Source organism: Mangifera indica, chromosome 1 (genome assembly GCF_011075055.1).
Source record: "Mangifera indica cultivar Alphonso chromosome 1, CATAS_Mindica_2.1, whole genome shotgun sequence".
Lineage (NCBI taxonomy): Eukaryota > Viridiplantae > Streptophyta > Magnoliopsida > Sapindales > Anacardiaceae > Mangifera > Mangifera indica.
Window position 1 is genome coordinate 13,650,185 of NC_058137.1, and position 16,268 is coordinate 13,666,452.

General features: G+C 33.5%; 1 protein-coding gene across 1 annotated transcript; it reads left to right on the plus strand.

Moving 5' to 3' along the window:
• The first annotated feature begins 11,342 nt into the window (after positions 1-11,342).
• LOC123194986 (vacuolar protein sorting-associated protein 20 homolog 2-like) lies at positions 11,343-16,234 on the plus strand. Its single transcript, XM_044608512.1, has 6 exons — positions 11,343-11,617; positions 12,997-13,149; positions 13,349-13,501; positions 14,923-15,006; positions 15,649-15,808; positions 15,926-16,234. Exons 1-6 carry the CDS (start codon positions 11,516-11,518, stop codon positions 15,949-15,951), a joined length of 678 nt encoding a protein of 225 aa, XP_044464447.1. The 5' UTR covers positions 11,343-11,515; the 3' UTR covers positions 15,952-16,234.
• Positions 16,235-16,268: the final 34 nt, after the last annotated feature.

Consider the following 16,268-nt stretch of genomic DNA (forward strand, 5'->3'; position numbering starts at 1 on the left):
GTTTGAATTATGGAGATGAAGGATAAGATGGCATGAATCCTTGAGAATTGAATAATGTTATCATATTACACTCTATATGGTCTAATTTTTGTTCACATCTATGCAGTTGTGCCCTTATGTTGTCGAATGAATGAGTATAGAAAGATGATGTAATGTCTGCTGGGATCTACTTCAATTGTTGTTCTCTGTTGTTTATTTGGCCTAGAATAAGGCATTGCTACTGGTCCAGGTTACACAAAATTGAAACTGCCATCTACTTGTTTTGCCATAATTCCCATCCTGTTTAAACAAGTCATATCCAATGGTTCCACCTCACAAGCAATATGCATGTCATGATTAGAAATATCTAATAAACCCAAATTAATGGCTAATTGAGTGATATACGAACCAAGGATTAAAGGTTTATTTTTCTTCTGGACTACTGATTGGAATTGAGTGAGTAACCAAAAACCTAAATTCACTTGAATATTATGCTCCATACAACATAAAAAATAAAACTCAACCTTAGAAATAGTACCTGCACTATCCCTTCTTCCAGAAAAATTAAAAGCCAAAAATCGTTGTAAATATTTAAACATATGACTTTTTAAATAAGAGCTCTTGAAAGCACTAGGATTGTACAGAGTAGAATCAACTGACCATTCATGCCACAAATCAATAAGATTAAAATCAGGACTATAATCACATTGGGAGCATACATATCGCTCACTTTTTATATCTTCTTTTTTCAGAAACCCCAAAGCAATGTTAAATTCAGAAATTGAAAATGAATATTCTCTCCCCATTATCCTAAACTCAACTATTCCCTTGGTAAACAAATCAAACTCCTTATCAGCATGAAATTGAAATGTTGTATAAAATTCACGAGTTAGCTCAATAAAGGCAGGGCAGCCCACATATACATAATTTTTCTAATCCAGCCTATTCACTAGCTCATCAATTTCATTACGAATGCCTAATTGATTAAGAGTTTGAGTGTGAACATACTTACAGGGGTAGATTTTGCGCTCACACATAGACCCATACCATTGTTGGTCTTGTTCATCAATAAAGGTATTAAAGCCACCTAGTTTGAGCTTTAGGCTACTAGAGGTTCCATTTTCTTCCCTTTTTGAGTGCGCGAACATGGACCAGAATGGATTGAAGCAGTGGCAGTTTGTCATGGCTAAGGTGATGGTGAGGAAGATAATGATTGAGGTGTTGAATGTGTAGGAGAGGGTAAAGACTGTTGAGTTCTATTGACAGGTGATTCATTGAGTTTTGATGATAGCTCTAGTGTGGGGGGTCTCCGATGGGTGGATTTTGCTAGTTTTGATGCTGTGAGCGAGTTCTAACCATGGCGATGCAGAATAGGTACAGAGGTTGTTAGGTATTTAATGGGAGAGAAAGTGTGGTGTGTGGGTTTGGCAAATATGATTTCTGGAAATATATAACCCCAGCCTCATAATTACACTAAATCATATGGGCCCCGTGTATTTAAGAAAATAACAAAGCAAGAGTTAGACTTTGACAGAAACACATGACCTAGTTCCAGAACACCAAAATGTAAATTTCTCCCCCGTGAACATTTACAGAAGGCTAACTAGAACTTGGCATAAGGAAAAAGATGATTGAACAATAACATAAAAATAAATTAAAATGAACCTAATCAAAAATCATAAAATAATTACTAATTAAACATCCAAAAATCCAAAATTTGAAATTTAAAACTAAAATTGAAACACATAAACCAAAATTAAAAAAAAATGTCCAGAAAAATTAAAATTGAAGTATTAACTAAAATAAGATTGAAAGCTTGGGTTGCCTCCTAAGTAGCACCTTTGTTTACAGTCGTCGGCTCGACGTAATGTCTTCGTCTATTTATCAATGTAGATGAGAGCTTTCAACTCCACTTCTTCGACATTTGCAATTTGCATTCTTTCGTAAAAAGGTTTGAGTCTGTGGCCATTAACTTTAAACACGTTTGAGGTCGCTAAGCTCTAAATCTTTATTGTACCATGAGGAAAAATGTTAGTAATAGCAAAAAGTCCAATCCAACAAGAATGTAATTTACCTGGAAACAATCGAAGTCTTTAATGATAAAGGAGAACTTTTTGGCCAAGTGAAAATTCTTTTCTGAAAACCATTTTGTCATGAAATGCTTTTGTTTTCTTCTTATAAATTCTAGAACTCTCGTAAGCGTCATTGCGAATTTCTTCTAATTTTTGCAACTGTAACTTCCTATGTTCACCATTCTCATCCAACTTCATGTTGCATTGCTTGACAACCCAATATGTTTTATGTTCTAATTCAATTGGAAGATGGCAAGCCTTACCCTACCAACTTGTACGATGACATACCAATTGACATTTTGTACACTGTTCTATATGCCCATAACACATCCTCTAACAAACTCCAATCCTTTCTTATTGGACCAATGGTTTTCTCAATGATAGATTTAATTTCTCGGTTTGAAACCTCAACTTATTCGCTAGTTTGTGGATGGTACGCAGTTGGAATCTTGTGTGTTACACCATATTTTTTTAGCAGCGCTTCTACTGTTTGGTTACAAAAATGTTTCCCTTGATCGCTAATTAGAGCCTTTGGAATGTCGAACCTATTAAATATGTTAGATTTAAGGAAACCTGAAACAACTTTAGAGTCATCAGTTCAAGTAGCTTTCGCTTCTACCCACTTTGAGACATAATCAACTGTTAATAAAATATAAACATAACCAAACGAAGATGGAAAAGGCCCCATGAAATCAATACCCCAAACATAAAAAATTTCACAAACTAAAATAGGAGTTTGAGGTATTTTATTTTTTTGTAAAATATTACCTGTTTTCTGATAGCTTCACAAAATTTGCAAAAAAAAGTATGTGTCTCGAAATAAAGTTGGCTAGAAAAATCCACAATCTAGAATTTTTCTTGCTGTCCTTTTGGTTCCAAAATGGCCCCCACAAGCATATGAATGGCGAAAGGTAATAATAGAAAAAATTTCAGTTTCAGGTATGCACCTTCTTATAACCTGATCAGCGCAATGTTTCCACAAATACGGATCATCCTATACGTAATACTTTGCATTATTTTTTAGTTTGTCTTTTTGAGCCTTAGATAAATCAGCTAGCAGTATGTTAGTAACCAAATAATTCACACTGCTTGCGTACCAGGGTAGCTTGCAGCTTGCTGAAAATAACTACTCATTGGGAAATTGCTCCTACATATTCTGCTTTGTTTTCACATAAACTAGGTGGCTTAAATGGTCAGCAACACGATTCTTTTATCCAATTTTATCCTTGATCTCCAGGTCAAATTCACTCAGTAGAAGAATCCACCTTATAAGCCTTGGCTTTGCCTCTATCTTTGTTATCAAATACGTAAGGGCTACATGATCAGAATAAATAACAACTTTAGTATCCAATAAATAAAAACAAAAATTTTCTAATGCAAAAATAAAAACCAAAAGTCTTTTTTCAGTGGTTGAATAATTTTTCTGTGCATCATTTAAGGTCATTAAGGCATAATATTTGTTATGTTTTCTGTGAATGATATTGCGTATATTATACGAATTAGAATCTGTATATAGAAATTTGTTGAAAATTTCATTTTTAGGGACAAATTTAATTCGGCCAAAATTGCATGAAATTGGTGTTGGGAAACATGTTGGATGAATGCTAGGAATGATATTACATGTTTTTAAATTGAAAAACGACTCGAATTAACGTCAGAATCGATCAAAATAGACCCAAATCCGAGACCCAAGGCGTGTCTTTCTTGCTCGCCGTTTTGATGGATTTCAACGCCATCGACGCCGGAACTTGGAATGAATAGACTCCACGTAGACTGGGCTACAAAAGCCCTATGGTCTTGTTGTCGGAAAATCATTAGAAAATGGCCAATTAGACGAACAGCAAGATTAAGGTTCATCGCACGATTTCAGGTCAAAATCGGATTGGGATAACTTGATTACCCGAATCGGAGGTCAATGGGTTGGTCAAGACCCGAACCGGTCAACAGGTTAACCTGTTTAGTTAACCTGTTTAGTCAACCTGGTCACCCAACCCAAATCCTGACCCATGGATAACCCGATCAACTGTTGATCGATCAATGGTCAAATAGTTAACCAGTCAACAATCAACATTTGATCGCACGTGGTGACCCATTTTTGGTGCGTGGAGGTGTGTGACAGCGTGTCTGAATCATCCATGGCACGTGAGGGCATGTGCAGACATATATACGACACGTGGAGGCATGTAACAGCACGTGCAGACATATATACGACGTGTGGAGGCGCGTGTAGTGTTTACTTGGCACGTGAAGGAGCTTATGAGCTTATTTCCACCCATAAACACCCACTTTCAACGTGTATTGGCATGTGAAACTTGTTTTCTAGTCCTTTGAAAGTTGTGTAGTACTTGGATCGGTAAATGAGATGTGTTCCATGGGTCTTACGACGTATAATGACATGTAATATCTTATTCCAACTCTCGAAAACACGTATTGGTGTTTTGGGATACATGTTTCTACTTCATGCAAGTTTATTGATTAGGGATCATCACATTGCATGTAGAAACTATCAATATCCTATTGAATTCTCTTAATTGAGAAAGAGAAAATATTCATGCGTGAATTTGATCCCCATAATCAATGATCTTATTCGAGACATAAATTTGAAACTTTTTTGGGACTAAATGGATTCATTACAGCTTGCTATAGAGCGACGCTTAGTAATGTATGATAAAATATTCATTATTTTATCGCTATTCCCAAAACTAACGTAATGCGAGGTATTTGACCTAACGCAAATGTAATAGAGACTTTATCATGGATAAAGTGACTCAAAGATCGATACGAGTTGATGAAATAGTCCTAGTCAAAATAGATGATGCGTTCGTTGTATTATCTATATTTGTTAAGTGTAGGAATTCTGAGATTGGTAGAATTTAATGAAATTCTCATCCAGAATTAATATTGGCGCAATTAGATTAAAGTTTAAAATGTTAAGCATTTGTGTCATGGGAGATGATTGGGAACATAGTGAACTTTCGATTCTGTGCCTTATGTAAGATATTTTAAAATTTCAATGCGTAATTGCGACAATTGATGTGTATTTGATTGCATTGATAACGTTGTGTCTGATAAATATCTCTATGATCTAGTTAACCATAACATCTTAGAAAATGATGGCTGATTTGAATGAGAATGATACTGAATAGAGATAATTAAACCATGTGGCATTTGAAATGCATAATATCCTAAATGAGCAAAAGGCTTTAGAGGCTGTGAATCAGGTTAAGATTTAGTTGTGGCTGACTAAGAGATAGAAACATAATCAGTTCCTTACACAAACGTGATGTGGATGCACATCACGCATGTAAGAAGCAAGATCCACTTCGTGTGATATCTTGATTAGTTTCATGATTATCAATCTGGTATATAAGTACCATGAAAATTCAACTGCATATGCCATAAGTCTGGTTTTAGTTGAAAAGTTTGGAGAAACTGTAGTCCCCAACCAATGACAGTTGATTTTTGAATTTGATTGAATGTCAAATCTAATTATGAAACTAAAGTCAGCTACGCATAACCTGATACATGAACAGGAGGTTCATTTAGAAAAACGATTTCTTCTCGAAAGTGGGAGTGTATCAAGGTACATATGACCCACAATGAGAAAAGAAGAACTTTTGTCAATTATTCTAGCCACATAAAATTGGAGGATAAATGCCCATGAGGTAGCTGAATTTAATGCTCATGCATACGTTGCAGAATCAATTTTCAAAAGTGAGTGGCTCAAGTCCTAATATAAGAAGGAGATCTTTTAATGCTCAAAGAATAAGAACAAAGAATTGAAATAAGAAGAATGACAAAAGTACTAGAAGAAGAGATGAACAAGATAAGTAGTTGCAATAGAAGCAACAAAAATTATATCGCCTGTGAATGAATAGAGATGAAAATGATAGTCTTGTTTAAAATCAAGTGATGAAACTTTGATTTTCTGGTATTATGATATTAACTGAGTATTATCCTACGTGGATTATGGACTCTGAAGCCACCAACCAAGTAGTTCATGATAGAAGATCTTTAGTAGATTTCTATCGAATTATGAATAAAGCGAATTGGATATATATAGGCAACAACACAAAGGTTGTAGTAAGAGGAATAGACACAAGCAAATAAGTTTTGCAGATGATCGAATCCTATACCTACACAAAATCCAATATGCTCCAAATATTCAGTAAATCTTGGTCAAAGTACTTATTTTTCTTAAACTAGGATATAATTTGAATTTCTCTGGGTGTTTTATTGAAATGTGATAAAATTGATTTCTACAGATTTGGTTTGTTGGTTGAATGGTTATATGGTGTTTGTCACCTTACATTTTTGATAATGTTAAGTTTTTCATTATTTGCTTCTCCTATATGTATGGAAATGAATGCAAATAAATGACATGTTACATTAGGGCATGTAAGCCAAGATGGATTGAATAAATTGGCTTATGAAAGTTTATTAGGAACTTTCACATAAATAGAATTGTCCATATGTAAGGATTGTCTAGTTAGAAAAACTTCTAAAAATCATTTGACAAAACTATATGAGTTTGACTTCCTTTGCAATCTATATACTTAGGTATATATATTTTCCTATGAATGTAAAGTTTGAGAATGTATGTCATTTTTCATTACTAATGATGATAACAATGCTCGATTTGGTCTTGTCTACTTGATCTCTCATAAGTTAGAAGCAGTAGACTACTTTAGACACTATATATAATTAAGGTTGAGAATCAATTAGACAAAATAGATAAGAGTTTTATGAACTCATCGAGATCTTGAGCATTTGTTCCAACAGTTCAAGGAACTGAGTAATGAAATAAATAATATGGTAAATAGTAATTCCAAAACTTTGCAACAACCGGTGTAGCGAAGAAGAGTAATTGAACTCTATTGGAAATGGTTAAGTCAGTTAGAGCGCAAGCAAAATGTCAAGTCACTTTGTGATGATATGATATTTATTGCTGCTTGAGAACTTAACCGATTACCTACTAATCCAATTGTTTTCACTCCCTATGAGTTATGGTCAGATAAAAAAAAAATCTAAGTTAATTGATTACAACCTTAGTGGTTAGCAATATCAATCCATAACTTTTCCCATAAGTTAGAGTAATTGGGATTGAGAAGAAATGAATGTATCTTTATCAGATACATTGAGCACTCCAAAGGGTATGAGTTCATTAGGGAGGATTTCGTTGGAAGATTAATTGAACTTATATTAGAGATACTACATTCATAGAGGATATTTTTCTTAATAAGGATGACATTGATAAAAGGTTTCATTTGAATAAGATGAGAAATTAATGAGGATAGGTATATCTTAGCGACCATTGGTTGAGTCCTAAGATATAAGACTTATACTTGTTCTTATTAGTGAGAGCAAATGCAAATGAGCTCTAACCTATTTCGGATAGTGAGAGTAATGATCTTTAATTGTTTGCTTCATTCATCTCACCCTAGTAGGAGCATTGAGATTAGGCTTTAATCTATTTCAGATAGTGAGAGCATTAATTCTCAATTGCATTGGAGTGGACGTCCAAAAGTATTCAAGTGGCGTTTTAAAGTGAAAACAAGGTTTTCATAACCACTTTCTAAGATGATGAAAAACCTGAAATAAATGTCTCATCCTTTGATAAGAAAAATTTGAAATGCATTGGAAGAAGAGATAGAATACTAAGAAAACAAACTAATTCTAGTTTTTTGGTGACTTATTGCCAGATCGAAAATTTATTGGGAATGAATAAGTTTCCTAAAAGTCATAAGACGGATGGCTCAATAAATATATATAATTTTGCTTAATAGCGAAAAACTATACCCAATGAGAAGGTATAGATTGTGTAGAAGGATATTTTCGTTATTTATAATATTTACTTCAATGTATTTGGTTCTAGCTATAATAACACATTTAAATTTAGAATTACACCAGATGAATGTCAAGATAATTTTTCTTAGTGGAAAATTTGACAAAGAAATCTGCATGAAATGAGATATAGATCTTATTGTTATAGGTCGGAAGCACAAAGTGTGCGAGTTTCAAAGACATTGTATGACCTAAAATTGTCATCTAGATACTGGTACTTGAACTTTGAAATGATTAATCAAGACCATCACGTCTATGTGACAAAGTCTGATGACAAATTTGTAATTCTATCAATGTGTGTGATGATGTATAAATAGCTAGAAATGATTTGAAGTAAGTAATAATCATCAAAGGATGGTTGTCCATATCTTTAACTTGCAGGATGTGGGAAAACAGAATACATATTGTGAATTCATATAAGAATTGTTCAAAGAAACTTTTTACTCTGTCATAAAAACGTAATATTCAAAAGGTTCTAGAACAATCCAATATGATATATTGTGAACCTGTTGATATTCCTGTATCAAATGACGAATTATTGAGCCAAAAGAGATATGTTTCAAACCTTAAAATAGAAGCAGAGAAATGTCAAAGGTTACCTATTCAGATGCCATCAGATGTATTATGTATGTTATGATGCATACATGCCCACATATTTATTTTGTTATTAGGCTGGTTAGTCGATATTAGTAAATGTTGAAAAGAGCACTGAAAAACTGTATGTAGAATTGTTGATATTTTTAAGGCTCTATGGATGATTGATTATGTGATTAAGGATCAAACTTGCGTTTGATTGGCCATTGAGATGCCAGTTGGGGAAGTGTTTTTAAACCAACGCAAATTAGATTACGGCTAAGTTTTCTTACTCCAAAAGGACCCATATCTTAGAGTGATAAGAAACAGAGATGAGTAGCCATATCCACATCAGAAGCCTAGTATATAGCCTATTCAGTAAATGTGCAAGAAATTGTTTGGTTAAGAAGATTATTTGCAAATCTGAGTAAACAGGACAATATTGTTAGAGCAATGGTTGTCTGTTGAAATGAAAGTTCTTAATTTTTTATAAGATAACCAAACGTATCGACATTAGACACAACGTAATAAGAGACTCAATTTCCAAAAGGGAAATGAACGTACAATATAATTCTACGCATTGTATAGTCACTGATCCTTTGACTGAGATTCTTATAAGAAAAGTATATCTTGCACATGTTAAATTTCTTAGATTGTATAGACAATGATTGATGAGTGTTGAGCTTATATATTGTACTAATGACACAACGTCGAAAACCATGAATTTAAGTTCATTTTATAGTTTGAACTTAGGTCCTAAAATTCTTAGGTTTTCACTGCATACACATCGTTTTTAGCTCAACAAGATTGTAATATCACACAAGTTAGAGATTGACTCACTCACACGAGCAATCGCCTTTGATGCTGAGAGAGCGAACAAAGATGAGACATTATCCTTGAGAATTATGATGCTAAGAGGCATACCAATGGGAGACGAATTTCTCAAGAAAAGATTTATTGAAATAAAAATGTTGCCTTGATGATTGATCAAGATGAGGTCATGAATAGATACATTTGAAAATGACCGATTTAGATTCCCTACATCCAAATAACTTGTGAATGTCAGATGTGAGTTCTTTATATAAATAAATACCTACAAGCGTGAAGATGATTAAAAACTCAGGTTAGACGCTCGGGGTAGTGACTGAACTAAGATTTATACAGTGTTGTGAATGACATTTGAGAAAATACACACTGTAGCACATGATTCATACCATGTGTGCATAAGTAAGACGACCAGTTAAAGTAGTGGAAGGATGAATCCCTGCTCCTTCACTGTGCAAGACTTTATGAGGATTAATTCATGTTGGTACCCTTTAACTCTTTACTATTGTTTGATATTTACTCTTAGTGTTGCTATCTTAGCTTAGAACCTATGGCCATGCATGATTCGGTCTATGGAACATGACTAGAAAAGCAGCTAAGTTTAAATTGAGAATTTTGAGTAGAAGAGGAAGACTTATATATATTACGTGTGTCTATTGGCTAGCCGATCATGTCACTCATATGGAGATTGGACTTAATCATGGATACATAGGAAAATAACACAATAAAAAAATGAGGGATTAAAGGGAGCTAGTGTTATCGAGTAAGTTTGGGGTGCTGCGAGCCTAACGCTTTATTTTTGTTTTATTCGGATTGAAGCGACTATGTTATTCCTAATAGATGCATAGTATTTAGCTCCCAAGTGTAGGTTGCTCGCGAGGTCGCACAAACACATTTGCAAGTATGAAACGTACTGCTATATGAGATTTTTGTGGCTAAGCATTTGGTTCGGGTCTTCCATCATGTGTGAGTGGGAGATATTAGATTCGAGTCTACCCATGACGGGCCGACCCGACCCGATTAGCAGTTATTGGCGGTTGGACTTTTATATAAAAAGTCTTAACTGCCTCCCAAAGCAAAAGAATGAGAATGTGATGAGGATGAGAGGAGAGAACACCATTTTACAAAGAACTCTTCTCTTCTGCCACAAACCAATACACACAGTAAATTAGTCTCCCAAATGGAAATCAGTACGTAGGCAAATGGCATTGTGGAAACAGACTAACCTCAACACCTCGCGTAGATTTTGAAGACGTTTTATCGAAAACAAAAACGGGTACGCAAATTCGTATTTACAGATTTCACAGATTATGATCCTAGCATGTTTGATTGTTTCTAACAGTTCCATATGTGTCTAGTAATAAAAGCCTTATTTCATACTTTTGTTTTCATGATCTCAAGCGCCCCTCATTTTTTGGGAGGCAACTTCTTCCCAAGCAACTTTAACTTTATTTTTGTCCGTGGAAGCTTTAGTCTATGGGATATCTCTTAACTTCCTTTCAATTTCCTTGTGCACTCTAAAATGAGGATAAAAAAGCGATGACTATAGTTTGGATAGCCAAATATGGTTGAAAACATTATGTGTATGAGGGATTGAGTGACAGTAAATTTCAAACTACAAAATCAAGTCATTTAAAATATATTTGAAAAATTATAAGAATTTAGATATAAAGGATGACTAAAAATATATGATAATGATAGTTGTAAATTTTATAATATGTTTAGTTTCTTTTTATTTATGACTTCTTTTATTTTTATCATGTAATCACGGTTTTTCTCCATCATGATTAATTTGTTTTTAAAAAAAAATTGCAAAAGTTCCTTACTCATTTAATTTAAAAGATTATAAACTTAATAATTAATAAAATTACATAATATGCCCTGGGTCTTGTTATCCCAACGGGTTGATATAACCCACAAAACTCATCAAAAGACAAGTCTTTGCCTGGCATAGCCCATGAACCCAGTAGACCACAGAGAATTAGGCCCGCCCGGCCCCATCCAACCCAACCCAGGCCCTGGACATCTTTGTTATAAATGGAGTTGGCATTCATCTGTCATCCTATTACTGGCGATCGACTTTTTATGGACTCTTGATGATCAAAGCGGCTGAAGAATAAGAGCGCGATATGATATGAGGGAGCTCTGCAATCTAGGGTTTCCTCCCAACTTATTATCGTTTTGTTAATCTTCTTCTTTTTGGAGATAGTTCAATCAAAGATATGGGGAATATATTTGTGAAGAAGCCTAAGATCACTGATGTGGATCGAGCCATTCTCTCCCTCAAAACCCAGCGACGCAAGCTTGCTCAATACCAACAACAGGTGTCTTTCTTTAATGCTCAGTTGCTAATTTCACGTAATTTCTCTTTTTATTATTGTATATTACGAATTCAATAGCCCTCTAGTTGGATTATTAACGTTTTATAAATAAATTTCATGATAGGTTGTGTATAATTTATGATTTTGACAAATCTGTTTGTTTTGAGCTAAATAAATCTGTAGGGAGATTAGTGGGTGATCCTTTGTACCTATGTTCATGTGAGAAGTATGAAATTGTTATTGCTTTACTGGAAAATCGATATCTAAAATGGAAAACTGGCTATCTTGGTTAAAGGTTCTTGAATTTGTGCGTTTCAACAGGTGTCTTTCTTTAATGTTCACTTGCTAATTTCACGTAATTTCTCTTTTTATTACTGCATAGTACGAATTCATTAGCCCACTACTTGGATTATTAACGTTTTATAAATAAAATTCATCATGGGCTTTGTATAATTTATAATTTTGACAAATCTGTTTGCTTTGAGCTAAATAAATCTGTAGGGAGATTATTGGATGATCCTTTGTGCCTTTTTTCATGTGAGAAGTATGAAATTGTTATTAAATTACTGGAAAATGGATATTTAAAATGGAAAAAAAGCTATCTTGTATTAGGGTTCTTGAATTTGCGCTTTACTGATGAGAATTGTGGGGCTGGTGCAAATTGTTGAGAGGAATTCTCAGAATTCATAGGGCTTGATATAATTGTTTGAAATGGCAAGATGTGAAATCAAATTGATTTTTTTTGGCTGTATATATACCCTCAAATCTGCATTTTGCTGAAGTGCTAGTGAATTTGCTTGTATTTGGGGTTATTTGTTCATGTGCGATAGCATGCAAACATGAGTTTTTGTGTTAGAATGTGAATTTGCAAAAGGTTCTGAACAAATAAATTTCTCTCTTTGTCGAGGAGCTAGTTAACATTTGGGTTACCATAATAGAGTCCGGTGATCTTCTCACTTGTTTGGCTTGTTATATTTATGCATGTTGCTTTTTGCTTTTGCTATGTGTCCTTCAAGTGTTTCAGTTATATTCAGTTATACCCAATCAATTTTATGCTGGAAAGTTCTGCAAAATATTAATTGGGAAAAGAGAAGGGGGGTGCTGCAATAGTATTATCCCATTTTTCAGGTTACTCTATACATTGTCAGCTGTTGAAAGCAATTTTCAAACTATTAATTCTTAAAATCTCAAAGAATTGAGGCATGTGTATTTTTTCTTTCAAACTAATTGATTTCTGAAACTTTTTCAGAAATATCAACTATCTTAGGCATATAATTGGATCTGTAGCGTGTTTAAGGGGGAACTTTCTTGAAGAAATGTTCATGTAGTAACTTGATTTTGTTTCTTTTAATGACATTTCCTTTATGGTATACTCTTTCCAGCTTGATGCTGTCATTGAAGCAGAAAAACAAGCTGCTAGAGACTTGATTCATCAAAAGAGAAAGGATAGGGCATTGTTAGCATTGAAGAAGAAGAAAGCACAAGAAGAATTGCTGAAGCAAGTTGATACCTGGCTTATTAATGTTGAACAACAAGTAATTGTTCTTTATTTAAGCTGAAGTTTATTTCCCTCTTATTTTAGTTTGTTTTTCGAATAAGGAGGGTCTGACTGAGATTCACTCATCTATGTTCTTTGGTATTAAGTTGATAACTTTGTTGAATGAGATTATTTTTCCCTTTCCTTTTAATTTCCTTAAGAAACAAGATATGTAAGCTTATGTTTTTTTTTTCTAGTTGGCAGATATTGAACTAGGAAGCAAGCAAAAAGCTGTATTTGATAGTTTGAAGGCAGGTACAAAAGCAATTAAGGCTATACAAAGTGAGATAAATCTGGATGATGTTCAGAAGTTAATGGATGATACTGAAGAAGCGAAAGCATATCAAGATGTAAGCCTAACTTTGACTTCTATCTGGTTTATGATTCTTTTGAGATAATGTTTATTTTTATTTCATGTCACACCTCTATCTGTTTTGGTTTCAATTCCTGTACAATAATATATGTAAATATATATTTGCCCTTAAAGGTTCGTCAGAAATCAGTGCATTTTCCTTATAGATGCTCTGGTTTGCTTATGTTAAAAGTAATGACAACTATCTTTGCATTAATTAGAGATTCTCCCCATCCTCTCTTAGACCTGATAGTTCGTGTCATTGTATCGTATTTATTTCATGTTAATTTGGGTTTCAAATTAGAGAAGTTCAACCCTAACTTGACTCACATTTGAATTGTGCCGAAATTTTTCAACTCTAACCTAACCCTTTAACATTAACCCAAAATTGTATATTATTTCCACTATTCTAAAGTGTTTTTAACAATATAATTTCTTCATCAAATTATCCTAACCTATTATTAATAAAACACAATTTAAGATTTTGTTTTGTTTACAAATGATCTAAAAATTATATGCCAAAACCATTAAAACATGTCAATAATTTGACTAACCAAATCAGATTCTCACTTTGAATAATAAAATAAAAATATTTAAATAAAAATAAAGAATAATATGAGTAATTACAATTACATAAAGATAAAATTATATGTAATTTGTAAAGATTCTAACTATTATTAATATCGTACTTCAGCATTTTTATAATTTATTCCTAATAAATTTTATTGAATTAACATTTCTTTAAACATTCGAGTCAGTTTGAGTTTGTTTGGGTTACTTTTGTGTCGACCCTAAAGCTACATGATTTAGTTTTAAGTCATGTCTGATTGACTTGAAATACATTTCATGTCAAAAAAATTTAATCCTAACCCGATTTTTTTCATATTGGGTTGACAGCTCATGTTGAAAATCACAAGCTCTACCCTCTCTCTTGCTCTACTTTGTGTGTAGGAGAAAGGGAGAAGGAGAAAAAGGGTTGTCTTATAAATGCCCCTATTAGTACCATCTAAAATAAGGGTTTTTTTTGTGTTTGTATAAGCTAATTATCATATTATTAGATTATTTATTGTGGTCAAACTTATTCTATAAGCTTGAGTGGTAGAGCCTAAGTAATATACCATAAACTGTAATGAGTGTTAAAACTCAGTTGCACGTTGTAGTTCTGTTCTGTGTATCACAAGAAAACCATTGTCAGTGTCATGGCTTGTGTGTGGTTTACATTTTTGATACTGGATGTACCAGTGTGCAAAATTACTGCATATTTCACCAGCATAAAAACTCAAGAAAATTTATGAATTTGTCGACCTTTTATGATTACAAACTTTATAGTCCCAACAATAGTTTTTTACATTTTGCTTTTTCCTAAATTGTTTTATTGATTTCTGAAGCTGAAGTATCATATCTGTTATGATCTTATAGGAAATCAATGCAATATTGGGTGAGAAATTGTCGGCAGAAGATGAAGAGGATATTTTGGCCGAATTTGAGAAACTGGAAACTCAGGTATGTGTATATATTTTCTTCGAACAAATGGCTTCAATCTTCATTTATTCTCCTACTTATATTCATTCTAGTTAATTGCCGATATTTCTGAACACAATTATACCAAACTTCATCTTAATTAATATTACAGTAGATAGTCAAACTACTTGCATGTCGGTTTTTGGGTTGTATTCTTTTGTGATTTTTTTCCTATGCTTTTCTTGTAGAGGCCACTGATATGAAGAATATGATTTTTCTTTTATCTTATTGGGGCTTACCAAATTATATTAATTTCAGGATGAAAATAATCTTCCCATCTTTCTCCATGATCCAATTGAATTTTTGTTATAGATGCTTCAATGTCGAAGGCTTGGAAAACTTTGAATTTTACGGAAAGTCAACAGGAAGATTTTATTTTACATAATAATTAGTTGAGAATGGGTGACACTAAATTGGTTTGCTTGATTAGTTTTCTTCTTGCATAATTATAGGCATGTTGTTTCCACTACAACTCAACTTTTATTTTCTTCTTTTTTTTGACTGAAATTTGTATTTTAATCTTAACATTTTGAAAATTGACATATATCTTAGCATTCAGCCCTGCATATGTGTGTGTGTGTGTATCCTTTCTAATTATACTTTTATCGGAACCCTTTCTTTTAGATGTCCATTGAAGATATGCCAGAAGTACCTAGTAAAGGACCATTGGAAGAGCAAAAGCATTTGGAGTTGCCTGATGTGCCAACCAAAGCCCCAGTTGCTCCCAAGGTGGTTGCTGACGATTCTGAGATGGCTTCAGCTGAACTTTCCACAAAAAAGAAAGGTCTGTCTCTCTCTCTCTCTCTCTCTCTCACTTTTCCTCTGTTCTGCTTTCTCTCTCCACACACACTTAAAAAACGACTTTACTAATTTCCAATGCCTGATAATTGTTCATATGCAGTACCGACAGAACCACTGCCTGCATAGTTGAATGAACTTTTAAACAATATTGAAACTTACAGCCTCATGAAGCTGCTAAGCATTCTTGATGCATCTTTTGGTCGTGGCCTTTGTCAATGCATGTACGTTTTGTTTGATTTGTTGTTGTGTACATTTTAGTTTGGTTTAGCTTTCACAATTATTCTCCAAATAAGATATGTACAGATCAGTGCAATATTTTAATCCATCTATTTAGTACATAAGTCTAAAATTTGTCGTGGTGGATTCATCCTAGTCGAACTCAAATAATGGTATACTTTAGTTTGACTCATTTCAAGTAGATTGTTGCTCAAATTTGGCTTGGA